Raw genomic sequence first — 22,196 nt, forward strand, 5'->3', positions numbered from 1 at the left:
ATGAATCAGAAATTCAGCTGATACGTGGAGCTTTAGGAATATGCATTTGCAATTAACATAAAATCCAGACAGTTCAACAGAGGGTAATATAACCCAGTTGCTGCTCCTGGAGCATTGTTTTTATAGCATCTGAATGGTATAACTGTGCTTGTAACATTACACTGAAAATACACTTTTTTAAATGGAAATAAGCTTTCTCATTCCCACATTTAACTCAATTCTTACCTAAGAGAATTGCTCTCTGTCACCTCTTGGAACAGAAACAAAAAGTGTCTTCATAAAAATTGTGATTTCAGTTCAGTTTTATGTGAGTCTTTGAGTGTATTAAGAGGCTGCATTAATTTTTTCTACTTGCTGAGCTTTTGAAAATAGTCCCAATTTTAAAATAATTTTATTACATGAAATTCATAGTTTTTCTTGCTACCTGCAGTAGTTCTGAAAGATATTTGTGTTCAAAATACAAGTTTACTTGCTCAAAACCATTTCTTCCCCTTAATCCTCTTGTGAAGCAAAATACTTAACATGAGATTTCAATTGAGGTATGCTCTGATGCTATAATACATGAGTAATTTCACTTAAAGATCAAAAGTAGGGAGAAAAGTTATATTTGAACACCTGTAAAGATGATAAAAGGTGTACATACGATTTCTGTTGTTTAATCTCTTGTGACCTCTAATTTCACCAATTCTCCAACCAGGAAAACTCTGCATGGATTGGAAATATTCTTGCCAGAGAACGCAATTATGTTTTTGTATTACATTTAGAGTGATTTTTCTTTCAAAGTACGATATGAAGTACAATTTTTGTCCCAAAGAAGTAAATGTGGGTAAGAAGACTTAACTGTGAGCATGAGCACAGGGGGGTCCCCATTCTAAACACGGTAACCCTTTCCGGAACCGGTTAATTCCCATACATGTGCAGCACCTTTTTTAATAATCTCTTTTTTCACTTAAAAGGAGTGAGTTTAAATATCCACGTTTCAGAGAGACAAACAGCGAGATGTAATTATGAGTAAATTTCATTTGAGTACGAAAAGATGTCTAACCTGGGGTTTTTGGTCACGGTTACTATTCAAGCAACTGAACAGGTTTTAAGATGATCCAGCTAATTTTTGCTGTCCTTTTCATAGTCCCCCTGAAAATGGAATAGAAATAAAATAGCTTCTGAAGTAAATTCTCAGAAGCGTTTCCCATTAGTGCTTTATATCATGATATTTGGACACCAGGATTGAAATCGTGACACCATTGAATGGGAATTTTTCCATAGATGTGAATGGGGCCACAATTTCACCTGAAGTATTATTGATAGCTTTATCAGATAATTAGAAGTATGTCTTAACATTATTCCACAATGGGGAAAAAAAGCTGGTAACAAAAATTAGCCATGACAATCTTCCTCTAAAACATTAGTAGCAAACAATGTTGTGTTACTTTCCAAGTGACTTTGCTGCTGCTCCTTTTCTTCAGTATGTGGAATAAATACCGAGAAGAGGAATGGGAGCAGATGGGTAATCTAGTTACAGAGAGAGGAGCTTTCATTGGAAGCATAAAATATAATATGGTAGAGTGACCTTGTTAGTTCGTGGGAATATAACCCCTGGAATTATGTAGGTTTTATATCAAGAGTACAAAATAGATAGTTCTAATGTTTCCAGAAAGCTGCAGTTCCACACTTGAAAACTCCACATCTCACTGAAAAGTAACAGGAACCCCCCCACCCTTTTTTTTTTAACATTCTGAAGGCCATGTAACCTTTTTCAGCCCACCTGGTTATGTAACATAGGCAGTAATTGCAAACCCATAATGTGGTGTGGCAACATTTAACTTTGAAATACTAAAAGGGCTGATGATTGCTGCACCAGTTCCACACCAGAGATGATGGTATTTTAAAGGTGAAAGCAAAAGCCTTTTTATATGTGAAGAAGCTGAGTTCAAGATTGTCTTTATCCTGCAACTTGAGTTCACCGACTTGAAAAGCAGAGGTAGATAGCTACGTATTCTGTGCCGCTTTAGATTTTGGCGGAGGGATCAGCCACTGAAGGAAGAACACAGAATTTCAATTAGACTTGCCATGTAGTTAAAGGAAGAACTGAGTTTTCAGTTTTCTCTCAAAATGTATGTATAATTTTATGGCGTTAAAGTTATATAGTCAATTGTTTAAGTCGGACCTAAACACTTTTGGGTTTATTTTCTTTTTGAATTATTTAGCATGCTTTTTTCTAACAAGGCTGTTTTCCCCTGCTTATTTTTAACTTAGTAGCATAAAGAATATTAAGTCAGATCTTCGTTGGTTTTTCTGGAGGCCTTCTTGAGAATCTCTGCAATGTATTTTGAACTTTTGCAATTTAATTGAAAGAGTAAGAGTGTTGAACATTAACAGGCATCCTTTCTCCCAAATGTTCATTAGGTATTAGAGTCATATCATTGTTAAAACTGCAGAGAGACCAGAATTTTAAAAAATCTAAATGAAAATCCCTTCACTTTTTCAGTCCTTTATCTCTTGTGATGTCTAACTTCACCAATTCTCCAACCTAACAAACTCTATATGGATTGGAGAAATCCAAAATTTTGAATGCAAAAAACAAGCAGAGATTTTTTTTCTCCTATGTTTTTGTACCACCACCCGTTCCCCCCGACCCCAAAAAAGAAAAGTCTTAGATGCAGTGTCTTAGGTTACCATATTGCTGTGTGGGCTGGGCTGATTGTGCAAGGCAAAAAGTTCTGTAATTGCTTTTGAAAGAAAAGTGAACCAGTGCTGACTTTTCCCTCCCTTTTATCTTAGCGTCTTCACAACATTTAACCCAAAAGGAAACTCCAGTTGCAACACCAGAAAGTGCTATTCAAAGAACAGGTAATTTTTACTGTGGAAATCAGCATATACCTATGCGTTATATATACAACTTTGCATTATTTTGCATTTCTGGGAAGCAGTTGCCTTCTGTTGATTGTAAGCATTTCCTTATTGAAACAATTTTGATACTGTTAATCATTGAAACAGTTATTTCATAAATTTATGGGAATGATCAGCATGATAGCTTGGGGTGGCTCCTGCTGTTTAAGCATTTTGTCCTGCATGCCTTAATTTTAGTTTATGTGAACAGACTATTGTTTTTTGAAATGTAGGTTGAAATTTTCAAAGTAGTGATGGGGGATTTAGACACATTTTCCATTTATTTTAATGGTGGTATATTTAAATCTCCCAGGACAGCTTTGAAAGTCTCAGCCATCAACTTTAAGAGCTGGATTTTCCAAAGAGCTCAGTTCTCCCATTTAGATACCTAGATGATTTTCAGAGGTGTTAAATGGGAGCTCCTGGGTGCTGAAGACCCTTGAAATCCATTTAGGTGCCTAAATGGGAAACTGAGTGCTCTTGAAAATCTGTCCGCATCCTTAGAGACCTAAATATGTGCTGCTGGGTACCTGATCCTTTTGGAACTTCCGGCCCTAAAATCTAACTTCTTTTCTACCCTTTTTTTAGTGAGCCCATAGCAGTGTTTGCACTGATCAATTTTTCTTGCTGCCTTTGGGAAGAGCTATTTGCTATTATCTAAGATAATAAACACATTAAATTCTGTTTAAAAACCCAAACAAACCTTAATCCTAAAAACACACACACGTGAGTCGCTCCACTCTCATTGATGGGACCATTAATATGTGTGCAGTTCAGCACGTGTGTTTGCAGGATTGAGGCCTTAGTGTGATTGGAAATTGGGACCTGAAGAAAAGACTGCACTGACTTGTTCAAAAACATCAATTTTAATGAAAGAAAACAATTACAGGCAGGCATGCCTTTGGGGTTATGTTCTGCTCATCAGGCCAGGGGGATGTGGGTGTCACAGGGAGTTCACATGAAGAAACTGCTATTCTGATTTTTTACTATGGAATATTATCCTTGCCCATAGAATTCTGCATGGAAGGAAAATTTCTAGTAATTTCAAAATTCAGTCTGTTTCTCTAGATTAGTATATTCAGTCTGTTTTGCTTTTCTGTTGTTGCGGGTCAGACAAGAATATAAATCCAATGGTTTGATAAGCCAACTCCCCTTATTTCTTGGTGAGTTTTTAAAAAATTCTTTTTCTAACTGTCAGGTTTGATACACACTGTAGAAAAATTACATTTAATTCAGAAGTTAACAGCCATTGTTAAAGCATTCTTAAAGGAAAAGCTTGTCAGTTCTTTGTGCAGCAGTGGCTAAGAAAGGTGAACAAAATTTTAGGATATTTAAGGATGGAGTGGAAAATAATACTGAAACTATATTAAATTAGAACACTATTATATCAATCAATGGCATGTCCTGCTCTGGAATACTGTGCCCAGATCTGGGCACCCTGTCTCAGTAAAGACTTAGCTAAAGGAGAGGAGATTCAGAAACTGGCAACAAGAAGATTAGAGACCTGGAAAAAATCTCATTAAATGGGACTGGTTACCATAGAGAGGAGACATACAAGAGGAGCACATGCAAAAGTTATAAAAAATGATGAATGGTATGAAGAAGGTAGACCAGCAGCTTCTAGTCATCCTTTCTCATAATATAAGAACAAGGAGGACATTCAATAAAATTGAAAGATGTCAAGTTTAAAATTGAAAAAAGGAAATACTTTTTCATACAATACACAATAAGACTGTGGAACTGATAGCTACAAGCTATCTTTGAGGCCAGGAGCTTAGCAAGACTCAAAAAAGGATTGTACATTTATATGAAGACTATCCTGACTTATACTTTCAAGATTTAAAAAAGAAACCCCTTTGGAAGGGATATAAGCCTTCATGCCTCATGGCATAAGGCAAAGACTAACTCAAATGAAGGTTAAGAAAAACCTTTCCCCGTCGGTAGGCTATTCTACAGTTGCCTTCTCCATGGTTTTTTGTACCTCTCTCTGATGTAGTTGGTGATGGCCATCGTCAGAGATGTGATACTGGGCTAGCTGGACCGCTGGTCTGATCCAGTATGGCATTTTCTAGCTATAGGGTTGTTTAGTTTGAGAGCAACGATTGTCTTGTAAAGTGGGGAAATTATTTTACCAACCTAGTTTAGGGTAAGTGATGTGAGATAAGTAATGGTGCCTGAAGGGTTGTGTGTGTTTTGAGGCAAAGGGTGGGATCAAGTTATTCTAATGAGAAAAAAGTTATACTGGATGTTACACTGAGAATATTTAAAACTAGTCTAGGTTTCTTAAACTATAGCTGTGCCTGTGTGTATTTCTGCTGTGTTTTAACATTACCATGAAATGTTGTGAGAGAATCCTACAGTGTGTTTCATAGTTTTCCCCCAAAGGGTATATTACAGGTAGCAGTCACATACCTTCCAGATATCTGATTTTTAATGTGTATATATTTTGGCAGAGGGTTAGAAATATATCTTTTTCTCTTGCAGAACTTGAAACAAATGCTGCAATAGTTGCTTGCCAAAGGTAAGTAGATAGTCGCTATAGATTCAGGATGAATGTAGCTATCTTTGGAGGATGTCTGTTTCTCTTTGACTTTGCCTTAATCACACTACTTTCAAGAAATTCTTTATTGCCACAGCCTCTTTATTCTCCCTGGCTACACATCTGTTTTCTCTACTGAACAGACTGGTTCGCCCAGGTGTTATTTAAGTGGGATACTGTTGCATTAAGACTCCCAAATGTGCCCCAACACCTCTGGACAGCATTCCCTTATATACATTTAGGTTCTACTCTATGGGAGGATCCTTGTAGGGTTCCAATGGTCACTGCTTTCCAAAAAATTCCAGACCAGCATCATTGTAGGTGTGTACTTCCCAAAAATGGGGATCTGCAGAGGCAATTTTAAAAGTAGTTTATATACCTTAGCATTATTAATCAGTTCTTCTTCGAGTGATGGTCCCTATTATATTTCACTGAGGGTTTATGCATGTGCACCATGCGTCCAGAGCCAAAGAATTTAAAAGTAGTAGTGTCTGTTGGTCTGCACAGGTACCCTGACTCGACTCATGGTTTCCTCCCAGGTGATAAAGGGTGGGGTGGACTGATTGCGTCTCCAGTTCCCTCTCATCACTGCACGGTCCAGGTCAGAATGATTGGTGTCTGTTTGCTTGTGATGCACTTCCTCAAACAAACTTGTATATTGCCTTGTCACCTTGTCCAATCGGTCCATCAGCCCTCACAGAGAGAGAGCGCTAATCACAACACATCGTGTTGTTCTAGCCATTCCCTTAGTCACCCACTGGCCGGGCTGTCAGTGGTACTGGACACCCGATTGGCATAGCGCATCACAGCCCAGAACACCTGAGCTCAAGCAATCCACCAGCCTCCCAAATATCTGGGATTATAGGTACACGCCCCTGTACCCAGTAACTTGTATATAGTTAGTTTTTTATAGGTGTGTACTGTTTTTATTGTTTTTAGGTAGTTTCTAGTCATTTTAGAGTAGAATAGCTAGTTTGGGGGCCTGTTTTTTGCCTCTGCTCTCCCTGCCCCGGTACCCAAACATGGGTACTGTACTATGCCCCAGGCTTTAAAATCTGTGCCTCCTGCCCGCATTCCTTCTCTGTCAGTGACGAACATCAATACTGGCTCTTCTGCTTGGGAGAGGGCCAGGTGCAGTATCTATCAGTACTTCCTCAACCATACGGAAGAAGGGTCGGGCTCTCTGCCTCAGGAAGCATCTCATGGAGGTCACCATGAGACCTCCTTCAGATGCAGGTCAGGGAACCCCTTCTGTATGTCAGCCTGAACAGAACTTTGGGTATGATTGCTAGCGTTTATTCTGCCGAAAACTGATATTGGCAGAGTCTTGTAAAACATACTGAATACATTAGCCAGTACCTGTCCATGTAACTCAGGTGGTTAAACATCAGGATGAAGTATGATTTTCATGATAGTTCTGGTCTATTGATGTTTTGGGCCACACCTTTTAATAGTGGGGACCTTAAATTGACTCTTGGGGTATTTAACGATAAAAATATTGCTAGACTTTTGACAGAGAGAAGATAGTTATGCTGAGACTAGTGATCATATCTTTCATGCTTTTCTAACTACAACAGAATAGCTGTTAGCCAGGACAAATGGTAAACCTTGCCCACATTGGGCTCATTGGGATAGCGGGGAGAACCAACCTCTAAATGGGGGCTAACGCTATAAACCTCTGCGGGCTCTGGGGCTTCTCCTGGCCGGGAGGGGGGAACCGGAGCTGCCTTTGGCCGTCGGAGCCACCTCCCAGAATCCTCCTTAGGTAGCCCTCCTCAAAGGCAGCAGAAAAAAAATGGAGAGTTCCAGGGGCTGTTGCTGAGTTAATTATTTAAAATAAACGATCTTGTTGCATGCACTGGGCTCTCACCGTAATTGCATAGTTAAGTTTGGAGATTGCCTACCGTTATAATCTCCCTTTAGCTTCAGCAAAGCTAAATTGAAATTTCGTGGGTGAGAGAGTCTTCTAGTGCAGAATTTTTCTGAAAAAATGAGGCTAACAAACTAGACATATGGGAGATATGAGGGCTCACAAAATGAGGTTACCACACTTGAACATTTTCCTAACTCTTTTTGGCACATTATGTGACTCCAAAGTGTCTCGGAACTCCAAATATGCTTGTTTGTCTTCTTCATAGATTCCAAAGCCAGAAGGGACCATAGTGATTATCTAGTCTAGCCTCCTGTATAATACAGGTCAGATTATTTCCCCAAAATAATTCCTACAGCATATCTTTTAGAAAAACCATCCAATCTCGATTTAAAAATTGCCAGCGATGGAGAATGCACCACCACCCTTAGTACATTGTTTCAATGGCTCATTATCCTCACTATTAAAAATTTACACCTTATTTCTGGTGTGAATTTTTCCACCTTCAACTTCCAGCCATTGGATCATGTCAGAACTTCCTCTGCTAGATTTAAGAGCTTATTATCCAATATTTGTTCACCAAGTAGGTACTTACAGACTGTAAGCAGGTCACCCCTTAACCTTTTCTTTGTTAAACTAAATAAATTGATCTCCTTGGGCCTATCACTATAAGTAGGGCCCTACCAAATTCACGGTCCATTTTGGTCGATTTCCTGGTCATAGGATTTTAAAAATCATAAATGTCATGATTTCAGCTCTTGAAATCTGAAATTTCATGGTGTTGTAATTGTAGGGGTCCTGACTCAAAAAGGAGTTGTGGGTGGTCTCAAGATTATTGTAGAAGAGGGTTGCGGTACTGCTACCCTTACTTTTGTGCTGCTGCTGGCGGCGGCGCTGCCTTCAGAGCTGGGCAGCTGGAGAGCGGTGGCTTCTGGGCTGGGATCCCAGCTCTGAAGTCAGAGCTGCCGCTCGCAGCAGTGCAGAAGTAAGGATGCCATGGTATAGTATTGCCACCCTTACTTCTGTGCTGCCGCTTTCAGAGCTGGACCGTCAGACAGCAGCCACCCAGGTCTGAAGTCAGCAGCATAGTAATAAGGGTGGCATGGTATTGTATTGCCACCCTTACTTCCACACTGCTGCTGGCAGGGCGCTGCCTTCAGAGCTGGGCGCCCAGCCAACAGCCACCACTCTCTGGCCGCCCAGCTCTGAAGGCAGCGCAGAAGTAAGGGTGGCAATACTGCGACCCCCTTAAAATAACCTTGCGACCCCCCCCCCGCAACTCCCTTTTGTGTCAGGACCCCCAATTTGAGAAATGCTGGTCTCCCCCAGTGAAATCTGTATAGTATAGGGTAAAAGTACACAAAAGACCAGATTTCACAGGGGGAAACCAGATTTCACAGTCTGTGATGCATTTTTCATGGCTGTGAATTTGGTAGGTCCCTAACTATAAGCCATGTTTTCCAAGCCTTTAATCATTCTCCTGGCTCTTCTCTGAATCTTCTCAATTTATCAACATCCTTCTTGAATTGTGGACACCAGACACAGTATTCCAGCAGCAGTTACACCATTGCTAAATAGAGAGATAAAATAACCTCTCTACTCCTACTCAAGATTCACCATTTATGCATCCAAAGATTGCATTACCCTTTGGGCCATAGCATCGCATTGGGAACTCATGGTCAGCTGATTATCCATTACAGCCCCCACATCTTTTTCAGAGTCAGTGCTTCTCAGGGTAGAGTCCTCTATCCTGTAAGTATGGCCATGTTCTTTGTTCCTAGATGTATATGTTTACATATAGCCCTATTAAAACACATATTTTTTGCTTGTGCCCAGCTTGCCAAGCAGTCCAGATCACTCAGTGACCTGTCCTCTTTATTATTTTCTATTCCCACAGTCTTGTCATCTGCAAACTTTATCAGGGATGATTTTGTTTTCTTCCAAGTCATCTATAAAAATGTTAATAGGGTAGGACCAAGAACCGATCCCTGTGGGACCCCAGTAGAAACGCACTTGTTATATGATGATTCCCTGTTTACAACTGCATGTTGAGCCCTATCAGTTAGCCAGCTTATAATCCAGTGGCTCTCAAACTTTTGTTTGGTGACCCCTTTCAACAGCAAGCCTTTGACTGTGACCCCCCCCTTATAAATTAAAAACACATTTTTAAATAATTAACACTATTATAAATGCTGGAGGTGAAGCGGGGTCTGCGGGTGGAGGCTGACAGCTCGCAACCCCCCATGTAATAACCTCATGACCTCCTGAGGGGTCATGACCTCCAGTTTGAGAACCGCTGCTTGTGCAGGGAAAGCCCCTGGCGGGCCGAGCCGATTGGCCGAACCTGCAGACGCAGCAGGTAAACAAATCGCAGCTCCCAGTGGCCGCAGTTCGCTGCTCCAGGCCAATGGGAGCTGCAGGAAGCAGTGCGGGCCGAGGGACACGCTGGCTGCTGCTTCCAGCAGCTCCCATTGGCCTGGAGCCGCGATCAGCCGAACCTGTGGACGCGGCAGGTAAACAAACCGGCCCGGCCCGCTAGGGGCTTTACCTGCACAAGTGGTGGAATAAGTTTGGGAACCACTGGTCTAGTGAACTCCTCTGCGAGCTCTTGTAAAACTCTTGGATGCAAGTTATCTGGACCAGCCAATTTTAAAATGTCTGACTTTAGTAGCAGCTGTTGAACATCCTCCTGAGATACTAATGGAATGGAGAGAGTGTTATATGATATGACTACTTCATCTGTCCAAATACAGAACAGAATTTTTATTGGACATTTCCACTTCTGCATTATTATTATTGATAATTCTACCATTTTCATCCAGTAATGGTCCAATACCATTGTTAGGTTTCTTTTTGTTCCTAATATACTTTAAAAAAACCCACAATTCTTATTGTCCTTCACTCTGCTGGCCATAAAGTTCTCCTTGTGTCCCCTATGATTTGTCTACGGTTCCTAAATTCTGATTTATATTCATAGAATCATAGAATATCAGGGTTGGAAGGGACCTCAGGAGATCATCTAGTCCAACCCCCTGCTCAAAGCAGGACCAATCCCCAATTAAATCATCCCAGCCAGGGCTTTGTCAAGCATGACCTTAAAAACTTCTAAGGAAGGAGATTCTACCACCTCCCTAGGTAACGCATTCCAGTGTTTCACCACCCTCCTAGTGAAAAAGTTTTTCCTAATATCCAACCTAAACCTCCCCCACTGCAACTTGAGACCATTACTCCTTGTCCTGTCCTCTTCTACCACTGAGAATAGTCTAGAACCATCCTCTCTGGAACCACCTCTCAGGTAGCTATCAAATCCCCCCTCATTCTTCTCTTCTGCAGACTAAACAATCCCAGTTCCCTCAGCCTCTCCTCATAAATCATGTGTTCCAGACCCCTAATCATTTTTGTTGCCCTTCGCTGGACTCTCTCCAATTTATCCACATCCTCCTTGTAGTGTGGGGCCGAAAACTGGACACAGTACTCCAGATGAGGCCTCACCAATGTCGAATAGAGGGGGACGATCACGTCCCTCGATCTGCTTGCTATGCCCCTACTTATACATCCCAAAATGCCATTGGCCTTCTTGGCAACAAGGGCACACTGCTGACTCATATCCAGCTTCTCGTCCACTGTCACCCCAGGTCCTTTTCCGCAGAACTGCTGCCGAGCCATTTGGTCCCTAGTCTGTAGCTGTGCATTGGGTTCTTCTGTCCTAAGTGCAGGACCCTGCACTTATCCTTATTGAACCTCATCAGATTTCTTTTGGCCCAATCCTCCAATTTGTCTAGGTCCCTCTGTATCCTATCCCTGCCCTCCAGCATATCTACCACTCCTCCCAGTTTAGTATCATCTGCAAATTTGCTGAGAGTGCAATCCACACCATCCTCCAGATCATTTATAAGATATTGAACAAAACCGGCCCCAGGACCGACCCCTGGGGCACTCCACTTGACACCGGCTGCCAACTAGACATGGAGCCGTTGAGCCCGACAATCTAGCCAACTTTCTACCCACCTTATAGTGCATTCATCCAGCCCATACTTCTTTAACTTGCTGACAAGAATACTGTGGGAGACCGTGTCAAAAGCTTTGCTAAAGTCAAGAAACAATACATCCACTGCTTTCCCTTCATCCACAGAACCAGTCATCTCATTATAGAAGGCGATTAGATTAGTCAGGCATGACCTTCCCTTGGTGAATCCATGCTGACTGTTCCTGATCACTTTCCTCTCATGTAAGTGCTTCAGGATTGATTCTTTGAGGACCTGCTCCATGATTTTTCCGGGGACTGAAATGAGGCTGTCTGGCCTGTAGTTCCCAGGATCCTCCTTCTTCCCTTTTTTAAAGATTGGCACTACATTAGCCTTTTTCCAGTCATCTGGGACTTCCCCCGTTCGCCACGAGTTTTCAAAGATAATGGCCAATGGCTCTGCAATCACAGCCGCCAATTTCTTTAGCACTCTCGGATGCAACTCGTCCGGCCCCATGGACTTGTGCACGTGCAGCTTTTCTAAATAGTCCCTAACCACCTCTTCCTCCACAGAGGGCTGGCCATCTACTCCCCATGTTGTGATGCCCAGCGCAGCAGTCTGCGAGCTGTCCTTGTTAGTGAAGACAGAGGCAAAAAAAGCATTGAGCACATTAGCTTTTTCCACATCCTCTGTCACTAGGTTGCCTCCCTCATTCAGTAAGGGGCCCATGCTTTCCTTGGCTTTCTTCTTGTTGCCAACATACTTGAGGAAACCCATCTTGTTACTCTTGACATCTCTTGCTAGCTGCAGCTCCAGGTGCGATTTGGCCCTCCTGATTTCATTCCTACATGCCCGAGCAATATTTTCATACTCTTCCCTGGTGCTTCCAGCAGCTCCCATTGGCCTGGAGCAGCGAACCACAGACACTGGGAGCTATGATCAGCCGAACCTGCAGACACGGCAGGTAAACAAACCGGCCGGCCCGCCAGGGGCTTTCCCCGCACAAGCGGCGGAACAAGTTTGGGAACCACTGTTCTAGGACATTGATCTAAAAGCATTCAAGAGAACTTTCTTCTGAGTTATCAGTGACTTGGAAACGGGTAATGCCTTTTTTGGCAGCGTGTCACTTTATGAACCCCACTGAAGTTCTGCAAGTCAGGTTTTTATGGCGTTAAGGAATCCTCCCAAGCTGAATGTGGACTTTCAGAACTGTGCATAGGTATCGCACACATTAGGAGAGCCCTGCCTCATACAGAGTACTAAAGGTCATACGCAGTTCAGGAAGGGTTTTCTCTGGCTGTTTCGGATTTCCTTATCCCTGGGAAAGCAACAAGGGCAGGGGCTGTAGTGGCACCTTCAGATGTCACACAGGCTTGTGCATTAATCAGAGGCATGGGGAGTCAGACCTCTGGAGTTCCATTTCCACTTCTGCCAGTGACTAGACATCGTACTTACAAACATTTACAAATGTTATTTGGGTAGGCCTCACAACACTCCTCCGAAGTAGAAAATTAGCCTTATCTTTATTTTACTAATTACAGATGGCAAAACAGAAGCTAAGGGACCTACATGTGGAACGCTAATCTAATGGATTAGTCTAGAGTGCAATGTTTCTCAATCTTTTTCTGCTGGTAACCCATTTTGGACTTAAAAAAAACCAACCATGACTCCCCTAGAAAAAATTGTGATGGCCTACCTTTAAGCTCAGGGCTTCGGGCTTCAGCCCCCCGCAGCTGGAGGCACAAGGCTTCAGCCCCCCATGGGACTGAAACATGTAAATTGGCCCTGTAGTGTAGGGCCCCAGGCAATTTCCCTGCTTCCTACTCCTTAGTGAAAAGAAAAGGAGGACTTGTGGCACCTTAGAGACTAACAAATTTATTTGAGCATAAGCTTTCGTGAGCTACAGCTCACTTCATTGGATGCATTCAGTGGAAAATACAGTGGGGACATCTATATACATAGAGAACATGAAACAATGGGTGTTACCATACACACTGTAACCAGAGTGATCTATTACCAACAGGAGAGCGGTGGGGGGGCAGGGGAGAGGACCTTTTGTAGTGCTAATCAAGGTGGGCCATTTCCAGCAGTTGACAAGAACCTCTGAGGAACAGTGGAGTGTGGGGGGGGATAAACATGGGGAAATAGTTTTACTTTGTTTGTAATGACCCATCCACTCCCAGTCTCTATTCAAGCCTAAGTTAATTGTATCCAGTTTGGAAATTAATTCCAATTCAGCAGTCTCTCGTTGGAGTCTGTTTTTGAAGTTTTTTTGTTGACGTATTGCCACTTTTAGATCTGTAATCGAGTTATTACAGCTCTCGTCCCCTAATGCCCCTACTCCTGCTACATTGATGACATCTTCATCATCTGGACCCATGGAAAAGAAGCCCTTGATGAATTCCACCATGATTTCAACAATTTCCATCCCACCATCAACCTCAGCCTGGATCAGTCCACACAAGAGATCCACTTCCTGGACACTACAGTGCTAATAAGCGATGGTCACATAACCACCACCCTATACCGGAAACCTACTGACCGCTATTCCTACCTACATGCCTCCAGCTTTCATCCAGACCACACCACACCACACGATGCATTGTCTGCAGCCAAGCTCCACGATACAACCGCATTTGCTCCAACCCCTCAGACAGAGACAAACACCTACAAGATTTCTATCAAGTATTCTTACAACTACAATACCCACCTGCTGAATTGAAGAAACAGATTGACAGAGCCAGAAGAGTACCCAGAAGTCACCAACTATAGAACAGGCCCAACAAAGAAAATAACAAAGCCACTAGCCATCACCTTCAGCCCCCAACTAAAACCTCTCCAATGCATCATCAAGGATCTACAACCTATCCTGAAGGACGACCCATCGCTCTCACAGATCTTGGGAGACAGGCCAGTCCTTGCTTACACACAGCCCCCCAACCTGAAGCAAATACTCACCAGCAACCACACACCACACAACAGAGCCACTAACCCAGGAACCTATCCTTGCAACAAAGCCCATTGCCAGCTGTGTCCACATATCTATTCAGGGGACACCATCGTAGGGCCTAATCACATCAGCCACACTATCAGAGGCTCGTTCACCTACACATCTACCAATGTGATGTATGCCATCATGTGCCAGCAATGCCCCTCTGCCATGTACATTGGTCAAACTGGACAGTCTCTACGTAAAAGAATAAATGGACACAAATCAGATGTCAAGAGTTATAACATTCAAAAGCCAGTTGGAGAACACTTCAATCTCTTTGGTCACTCGATTATAGACCTAAAAGTTGCAATTCTTCAACAAAAAAACTTCAAAAACAGACTCCAACGAAAGACTGCTGAATTAGAATTAATTTGCAAACTGGATACAATTAACTTAAGCTTGAATAGAGACTGGGAGTGGATGGGTCATTACACAAAGTAAAACTATTTCCCCATGTTTATCCCCCCGCCCGCCCCCCCCACTGTTCCTCAGACATTCTTGTCAACTGCTGGAAATGGCCCACCTTGATTATCACTGCAAAAGGTTCCCCCTCGGCCCCCGCTCTCCTGCTGGTAATAGCTCACCTTAAGTGATCACTCTGGTTACAGTGTGTATGATAACACCCATTGTTTCATGGTCTCTATGTATATAAATCTCCCCACTGTATTTTCCACTGAATGCATCCAATGAAGTGAGCTGTAGCTCACGAAAGCTTATGCTCAAATAAATTGGTTAGTCTCTAAGGTGCCACAAGTACTCCTTTTCTTTTTGCTAATACAGACTAACACAACTGCTACTCTGAAACCTACTCCTTAGTGCTGGCCCTACTTGCTTCCTCCTAAATCCTTCCGGTGACCCCACTGGGGGTTGCAGCCCACACGTTGAGAAACACTGATCTAGTGGGTTAGATATGAGATCTGGCGAACTGGGTTGAAGCCTAGTGTTGACACTTGTTTTATGTTTTAGGCAAGTCATTTAGCTTTTCTGTGTCACTGTATTCCCATATGTAAAATGGGGATACTTATTTGCCTACCTGATTATGTTCTCTCTGCCCTTCCATGCTTGCCAATGTTCTGTGCCTTTTTGTCTTTGTAACTTGACTGTTGAATTCCTTGGCTTTCAGACATCAGCTGTTAAAATTACGAACTTGTATAAGTTTTCTCTCTTAAAATGAGGATTTCCTCTTAGAAGTGACTATGTAAAAATAGAACCTTTGTACTCTACAGATCTCCTCTGTGTGTTTTTTCAGACTCAGGACTGCTGACTAAAATACATTTTTATTCTTGTTAGTCCTGCAGAGACGTCACATGAAGAGGGCATGAAGTGAATTCTGTTCCTTGTATGTTAATCAACAGAGTTGTTTAATTGGTTTCACTTAGTTACCTTGTGAACCCACAGAAGACAATAGGGTTGCATAGATGTCACTGAGGGCTTCATTTGGCCTGTTGAAATTTACTGGTGAGACAAGGTGGGTGAGGTAATATCTTTTATCGGACCAAATTCTGTTGGTGAGACAGACAAGCTTTCGAGCTACACAGAGCTCTTCCTCAAGTCTGGGAAAGGTAACTTAGAGTGCCATAGCTAAATACAAGGTTGAATAGATAGTTTAGCATGAGTAGTTAGCCCATATTCTAAAGGTGAAGTGCCCTGTTAACATCCCTGTAGTCTTAGGACAAAAAGGGGGGTTAGTGGGTTACAGATTGTTGTAATAAGCTATAAATCCAGCATCTTTATTAAAATCAGGATTTTTAGTGTCTTGCATCAGGCTCACCTTTTGAAAGTGTTGTGCAGGTTTCCTTTGAGGATGAGGACTAATAGGTCAGACATAGAGTGATCGCTTCGTGAAAAGTGTTCACCCATAGGTGATATGGGGAAGGGTGTTATGTCTTTTATAATTTTTCTCTGTGAGTTCATTCAAGAGCACAGAGATTGTCTGGTTTCACCCACATACTTGTTGGGGCATTTAGTGCACTGGAGGAGGTACACCATAGCATGTGTAGGATCCACGGACCTTGAAAGGTGTGTTGTGTGGGATGTTGATCATTGTAGCAGTGGAGAGATGTCTGCAGGTTTTGCATCTGTTCTGCTAGGGTCTGGTCATGGTCTTAATAAAGACACTGGATTTTTATGGCTTATGACAACAATCTGTAACCCACTGACTCCCCTTTTTATCCGATGATTGCAGGGGGTGTTGACGGGGCACTACATCTTGAATGGTCCCTTAGAATACGTGCTGAACTATCTGTTCAACCTTGTATTTAGCTGTGACAATCTGAGTACCTTGCCCAGACCTGAGGAAGAGCTCTGTGTAGCTCAAAAGTGGGTGTCTCTCACCAACAGAAATTGGTCCAATGAAAGGTATTACCTCACCCACCTTGTCTCTCTAATATCCTGTGGCCGACATGGCTGCAAAACCACTGCATACAACCGTGAAATTTACTAGTGTCCGTGTATGAGAAGAAAATAACTTCGCTTAATTCCCAGAGCACAAGATGAGTTTGCAAGGCTGGTAGAAATGAGTAAACAGTTTTAAATGTAAATACGGCACTGCTAATCTGGTGTGAGGGAAAATAAATGTGGTGCCCCACCGTACCATTGTAGAATAACTTTTCATGGCAGAACTGCACTTCGTTGTTAATTCTTTTAAAGCATTAAACCCACCTTACTAAAGCCTGTTTTGGTCTCGGAATAAATCATTTAGAAAAATTAGTGAAGCAACTCTTAGTTGTACAGAACAGTTGACAACAATCCCTTCTTAAAAGTTCACAATTCTCCCTTGTGTTCATCTGTGACTTCAGTTCTGTATTTCCTTATTATAGCAGTTTCTTATGTAACTTAAGGCTTTTCCTAGACTTCAGGAATGGTGATATCTGCTGACCATTTAAAAGATACCTAATTTCTCGGTCTTTTGAATGTTGCAAATATTCTCTACCCGTATCCATAGCATTTCATATCTTCGGTGCTAAGGGTCCGGAACTGGTACCAATATGCTTGTCTAATGAACTGCATTAAAAAATGATTCTTGCTCTTCACCAGAACTATTTTGTCTCACTTTATTAGTAATGAGGCAAAAGAGAGTTGTGAAAAGTCTAAAACTCCGAGTAGAAGAAATTCAAGAACAGAGGAATCTGCTGCCTCACAGGAAACAGTGGAGAATGGACAGCGCAAGAGGTCCTCCAGGCCATCATCTGCCTCTAGCACCGCAAAAGGTAAAATGCACAGACATCTTTACTGTGGAGTGGGTAGGAAGTGAAGTAGTTTCCAAAAGAATAATGTTGTTTGAATAAGTGTACCGTGTCTATACTTTACAGCCAGTAAATATTGTGTGCAGTGTATGCTCCTAACCCTAGAGTTAGTACTGATGAGTTAGACACAGGCTGGAGTTTCGAAGTTTACATAGTTCAGTACCTGCAGTACATCTGTTTGTATGCACATTTTCCACTGTTAAGTTTTTCTGCAGTACTCATTCACATAGCATTCCAAAAAAACTTAGTACTCTTAAAATATAGTACTATTGGCAGTAATGGGCAGACATTGAAAGAACTCTACTCAAGCAAGACAGTGACATTTTTCCTACAGTCTGAAAGAAGATGTAAGCATTTGTCTCACTTCGTGTGTGTGATCTGCTTTTGGAAATCCAAATTGTCTTGTTATGCTGCTCAGGCATTCTTAGAATTCTGCCTCGATGACCATCTAAGAGTGACGTGTGCTAGTACACAGATCCTCAGCTGTTCTGTCCAAGAATACGTGAAATCCTAAAGTTACAGATATTAACCCATGGCATCAGCAGTTGCTGGAGTGTCTTATTTCTCTAAGGCCTGTAGTCTAGAACAAAGTATGCAGCATGTGTGTGGCACATACATGTTCACTAGTAGAATGCCTGGATCGTGATGTCAGTGAGTGAGACGTGGGTGGTCAGTCCTAGTGGTTGGAGTCGCAGGTCAGAGCAGAAGTCAGAGCTGGGTTACCTGGAGTGAGGCAAGGCTGGGTCAAAGGCAGGAGCAGAGCTGGGCCCAAGCAGGTACAGGAGCTATCGCAGCCATAGGTGAATACTTCGAGTAACTGCTGTACTGCTTTTCATTGTTTCCTGTTGGTTTAAGAACACAACATCCCCAAATGACAGTAGCTATGGGTAGCTCTACGTTTACTACAGCAACAGAAGGGGTTTTTCCATTTCTGTAATAAATCCACCCCTTTGAGAGATCATATGCAGATCGACGAAGAATTCTTCTGTCAGCCAAGCTGTTTTATAGTGGGGGTCAGGTTGACCTAATGACACTGCACAGGGCATTTTCGCAGCCCTGAGTGAGATAGCTAGGTTGACCTGTTTTAGGTGTGGACCAGGCCATATGTTGACATAAACATTCTTCCTTTGACATAGCAGCATCTACACTGGGAGTTAGGTCAGCATAGCTACATCAGTCAGGGTATGGCTTTTTCACACCCTTGACTAGCATACATACGTTCACCTAACTGATGGAACCGGAAGAAGTTTGTCATTTGTGCATACTCCTGTCTGTTCTACCTTTTAATAGTGATTGAGAACTTTTTTTTTAAGTGTATTTATTATTTTAAATGCACTCGGGAACGTGTTAGGTGCCTTTCATTACAAATGAAAACACAATCTGTGCACTAAGAAACATACAGACTGACTTCAGACACTGTGCAGTGAGGGATAGGAGAGGTGATGCAAGTTCTTTAAACAGAATCTAGTGCACAGTAAGATGGAGTAAAAGAGATTGTTGGAAGAGAAATACTTTGCTAGTTCTTCTAGGTATTTTGGAAGAAGTGGCTCTACAGCAGGGGTGGGCAAACTACAGCCCATGGGCCGCATCCGGCCCACCAACCATTTTAATCTGGCCCTCGAGCTCCCGCTGGGTCTGAGGCTTGCCCCGCTTTAGCGCTCCAGCCAGGGAGCCGGGTAAGGGGCTGCTCTGTGCGGCTCCCAGAAGCAGCGGCATGTCCCCCCTCTGGCTCCTACACATAGATATCTGGGAAACAATTCTCTGGCTGTTGGATCTTGCTGAAATGCTCAGTGTACAACTGACTGCTATATCTGGGGTTGGGGTTGAATGGGTGAAGTTCTGTTGGGGACTCAGAGCCCTCCCCATCTAGAGTCCCATTTCTAGCCATTGGAGATATGTGCTAATAACAGTCACGAATGGGCCATATGCCATTGTAGGCAATCTCATTGTACCATCCCCTCCATAAATGTATTGAACTCGGTCTTGAAATAAATTAGGTTTTTTGCCCCCACTGCTCCCCTTGGAAGGGTGTTTTAGAACTTCACCCCTCTGATGATTAGAAACCTTTGTCTAATTCCAAGCCTAAACTTGTTCATGGACAGTTTATATCCATTTGTTCTTGTGCCAACATTGGCCCTTCACTTAAATAACTCCTCTCTCTCCCTGGCATTTATTCCTCTGATGTATTTATGGGGAGCAAACATATCTCCACTAAGCCTTTGTTTTGTTAGGCTAAACAGGCCAAGTCTCCTCTTGTCAGGAAGGTTCTCCATTTCTGTGATAATCCTGGTAGCCCTTCTCTGCATCTATTCCAGTTCAAATTCATCTTTCTTAAACATGAGAGACCGAATTGCACACAGTATTTGGTTTTTTGCTTTGTTGCCTTGCAACACTGTTTTTCCCCAGTGGTTTTAAAATGCAGATTGTTACAGAAGGATAGTCTTCAGAAGACATTGTAAAGAGCCAAAGAACCATCACAAACTTTTACTATGTTGTACTTAGTTAAAATTGTAAGGATGTAGGTTCCCTCCGTCCTTGCTCAATATTTTTCTTACCACTTTAAAATGGAAATTGTGAGTGCACTTTAAGTGCACTTGAAATGACCTCTGCTTTCTCTCTAGCTTCTGTAAGTACTTCTGTTTCCTCTGCTGAAGTGCTACAGTATTTTGTAACTTGCTATGCAAGTTATTAGTGAGACATAGTGGATTCTCCCTACAGAAGCCATACATTAAGCAAAAGCAAGAGTTTAATACACAGTTGTGTTACATCAGGGCTCAAGCCCTCTCTATAGTGGGACCAACAGATTCTGCACTTAAAAGGCACATTCCAAAAACCATTCACTTTTTTCCTATTGCACCCATCTCTGTAGTGCCTAAGCACTGCACCTGGAACTGTGTAGTTCAAGTTCTTGAAGCCATGTGTAATGTTTTATGGGTTTCTTCTTGTGGCAGTGCTTTGCAAGATGGCAGAATCATAACTAGAGCTAATACGGTAATAATACTTACACAGCATCTTTCAGCCAAGGATCTTAGAGCTTTGCAAATGTTAAGCCTTCAAACACCCCTGTGAGCGGGGAAGCTGTTTGCACACATCCTTGTAAGAGAAGCTACTTAGGACAATCCCAAATAAATAATGATAATAAACTCTATCTCCCTAACAGCCTCAGTCAGGATCAGGGACCCAACGGGTTAGGTGCTGTACAAACTCAAGATGAGAAACAATCCCTCCTCTCTGGTGCTCACAGTCTGAATTTTCCTCCCCCACAGTGTTTTTTCTTAACATGTAAACAAAAAAAAAAAAGCAATGTGTGTGCCTCTCTTGACAGGCTTACTAGCTTAGCATCCACAGGTTTTTCCTTTTAATTTCAGAAACGAATGCCAGTGCAATGCAGTCAAAAAGAAGAAAATCCAAGTAAAGTACTGCATGGAAACACAAGACTTGCAAATGAGTGTGAATTTACCAGTAGCAATTTTGAGTTGTGATTTTTTTCTTTTTTTTGAAAAAAGAATAAAATTATGTACAGTAGAGTCATCTGAATATTATACTGTTCCCAGTAAGTACAAGTTTTTTTTCTAAAAACAAATAAATGGATATAAAATTGGGTTATTGTTAAACCCTCTGGTATGGGAAGGTGAAGTCCAGAGTTAGCGCATTAGGATAATGTGTTGTAAGAAATGCAAGGGAGGAGGGAGGGAAAGGCAGTTGTAAACTTATTTCTAAGTTTGCACTTTTCATTAAAAAAAAAAATTAGATTACAGGGTTGCCATTTTTAGGTATTAAAACGATGTATTGTGCTGTTGTTTTAAGTACTGTATGTGAATAGCAGTAAGAGGGTTACAGGCAAACCCTGTCTTGTTTGGAAATGTAAATATTTTTATTATAAAGTAGATCTGATGTATTTGTTGTAGAAACGGACCAGTGAAATACAAATAAATTGAAGGGTTTGTATAATGTGGAATCCCTAATGCTCTAAATAAATGTTGTTGCCCTATAATTTGGGTTGTATTATTATTAGCAGCAGCATAGTACTGTACAGGAAGATTGAGTGGATTACTTGAAGCTCTAGGCCTACAAGCTCCTTATTTGGAGCTTTAAAGAGGAATTTGTTTAACCACAAATGAATTAACTAGTGCAGCTGTTGTTGCAAAGCACGAAAATATTCAAAGCCTACTACCCCAGCCTTCAGGATGCATGCATTTAATGTGGACCAAAGAGTCCCAAAAGATAGCTTTCTCCATGTCCAAGTGTTCACCAAGAGGACGATACTGCACAGAAGAATGCGGTCTGGAGACTTTCTGAAATCTGGTACCTGGAAGTTTTATCTGGAAAAGTATTCTGCGCTCAGTGGTGACTTGTTCACATGTACTACATGAGAAAGCAGGTCAGCCTTAGTGTGCTGGGAATCTTTCATGGTAAGAAATTGAGGCCTTGTCTATACTACCGCGGTAAGTCAACCTAAGTTACGCTACTCTAGTTACGTGAATAACGTAACTGAAGTCGACGTAGCTTAGGTTGACTTACCGCACTGTGTCGCTGGGAGATGCTGGCCCGCCGACGTCGCTTACTCTTCTCAGGGAGCTGGAGTACCTACTGGAGTTGTCTGGAGAGCACTCTGCGATCGATATAGTGGGTCTACAGTAGACCTGCTAAATTGACACCGCTGCATCGATCGCAGCAGTGCCGATCTAGGTAAGTG

The 22,196-nt window shown here is 42.2% G+C and overlaps 1 protein-coding gene across 6 annotated transcripts in view; it reads left to right on the forward strand.

The window, feature by feature from the left end:
- Positions 1–21,494, forward strand: part of NCOA6 (nuclear receptor coactivator 6) — a 72,302-nt gene extending 50,808 nt beyond the window's left edge. For all 6 annotated transcript variants that reach the window (XM_073309857.2, XM_073309860.2, XM_073309862.2 and 3 more), the window contains 4 exons: positions 2,782–2,850; positions 5,374–5,410; positions 17,316–17,464; positions 20,869–21,494. In XM_073309857.2, the coding sequence (XP_073165958.1) occupies positions 2,782–2,850; positions 5,374–5,410; positions 17,316–17,464; positions 20,869–20,915 (302 nt within the window). In that variant the 3' untranslated portion in view covers positions 20,916–21,494. The remainder of the gene's footprint in view (positions 1–2,781; positions 2,851–5,373; positions 5,411–17,315; positions 17,465–20,868) is intronic.
- Positions 21,495–22,196: the final 702 nt, after the last annotated feature.

Source organism: Lepidochelys kempii, chromosome 13, assembly GCF_965140285.1.
Source record: "Lepidochelys kempii isolate rLepKem1 chromosome 13, rLepKem1.hap1, whole genome shotgun sequence".
Taxonomy (NCBI): Eukaryota; Metazoa; Chordata; order Testudines; family Cheloniidae; genus Lepidochelys; species Lepidochelys kempii.